This window comes from Pygoscelis adeliae, unplaced genomic scaffold (genome assembly GCF_000699105.1).
Source record: "Pygoscelis adeliae isolate BGI_AS28 unplaced genomic scaffold, ASM69910v1 Scaffold1364, whole genome shotgun sequence".
In the NCBI taxonomy this organism is placed as follows: Eukaryota; Metazoa; Chordata; class Aves; order Sphenisciformes; family Spheniscidae; genus Pygoscelis; species Pygoscelis adeliae.
The window spans coordinates 5,511-6,851 of NW_008824633.1; the positions used below are offsets into that span (position 1 = coordinate 5,511).

Consider the following 1,341-nt stretch of genomic DNA (forward strand, 5'->3'; position numbering starts at 1 on the left):
CCGTGGCATCTACCGCTGCGAGAGCCTGCACGACCGCACGCAGGCCAGGCTCTGCGTGGAGCGTGAGTACCGCGCTGGGGACGGGGATGGGGACAGGGATGGACACGGGGATGAGGATGGGAGAGCAGCAGCCTTCTGCAAGGATGCTGCAGGGGGGAGGAGGGAGCATGTGCAGAGCTGGTACTTGGCTGGAAGGGGTGGTCAAGCAGGGAGGTGAGCGTGGGGGTCAAGGATGGGCAGGGGTGGACACCTGGTAAAAAGGGCTGGATTTAGAGGATCGGTGCAGCAAGCACAGACGGGGGAGCTGGGGTCTCAGGGGTGGAGCAGGCACCCGTTCATGGACATGGGTCCCTTGCAGCCCGGAAGGTGTTGATCCGGACACCACTGGCAGACGTGGAGACCTTTGAGAAGGAGACAGCCACCTTCCACCTGGAGCTGTCTCACCCCAGCGTGCCTGGGGTCTGGACACGGGACGGCATCCGGGTGAAGCCTAGCGGCACGTGCCGGATCAGCGCCACGGGCTGCGGGCACAGCCTGACGCTGGAGGGGCTGGCGCTGGAGGACTCGGGCACCATCACCTTCACCACTGACACACTGCGTTGCAGTGCCCGCCTGCTTGTGCGGGGTATGGTCAGCGGGGCAGGCTCGGGGCGCTGCCCGTCCTGCAGCCATTTGGTCCCGGGGGAGATGCCAGGGCTGAGCTGGGCCACTCCGGGCAGATGCTGGCAGGTGTCCCCCTGTCCCCAGGGAGGAGAAGTGAGCTCAGCAGTGGGGACCCCCCCGGCCAGGGTCTGGGTCCAGAGCCAGCTGGGACACCCGTGATGAGCGCTTGCCCGTGGTAGCGCCCTGGGAAGTGCCACTCTCACCCCATGCTGAGATGCCCTGGGCACAGCTCCCCATCCCCACAGCCTCAAGCCCATGTCTTTCCCCTACCAAACTTCCCTGCCCTGTGTCCTCTCCCCTCAGAGCCTCCAGTCACGATGGTGAGGGTCCCACGGGACCTGGGGGTCCTGGAGATGGGGGTTGCCAGCTTCGAGTGCGAGCTGTCGCGCCCCAGCGTGGAGGTGAAGTGGTTGAAGGTGAGGGTTCGCCCCGATCCCCTCCAGCACCGCCCACCTGCATCCTCCTCCCTGCTTTACCCCCTGGCCACTGCCCTCCCTGCCGGGGCTGCTGGCAGGGGAGGTAGGGGCAAAGCAGCAGGGTGCTGCCTGCTTGCACCCTTGAGCACACGATTCCCGGGCAGGATGGTCAGGAGCTGCGGCCAGGGCCCAACTGCCGCATCTACTCGGCGGGGCGGCGCCGCATCCTGCCGCTGAGCCGCTGCGCGCTGGCCCGAGCCCG

At 67.2% G+C, this 1,341-nt stretch overlaps 1 protein-coding gene across 1 annotated transcript in view; it reads left to right on the top strand.

Annotated features, from left to right (window-relative positions):
* The window catches only part of OBSL1 (obscurin-like 1), a gene marked incomplete at its 5' end in the record, with an annotated part of 7,374 nt that overhangs the window by 5,252 nt on the left and 781 nt on the right, over positions 1–1,341 (top strand). Inside the window, 3 exons of the mRNA XM_009322382.1 lie at positions 359–625; positions 967–1,079; positions 1,244–1,330. Of these exons, the coding sequence (XP_009320657.1) occupies positions 359–625; positions 967–1,079; positions 1,244–1,330 (467 nt within the window). The remainder of the gene's footprint in view (positions 1–358; positions 626–966; positions 1,080–1,243; positions 1,331–1,341) is intronic.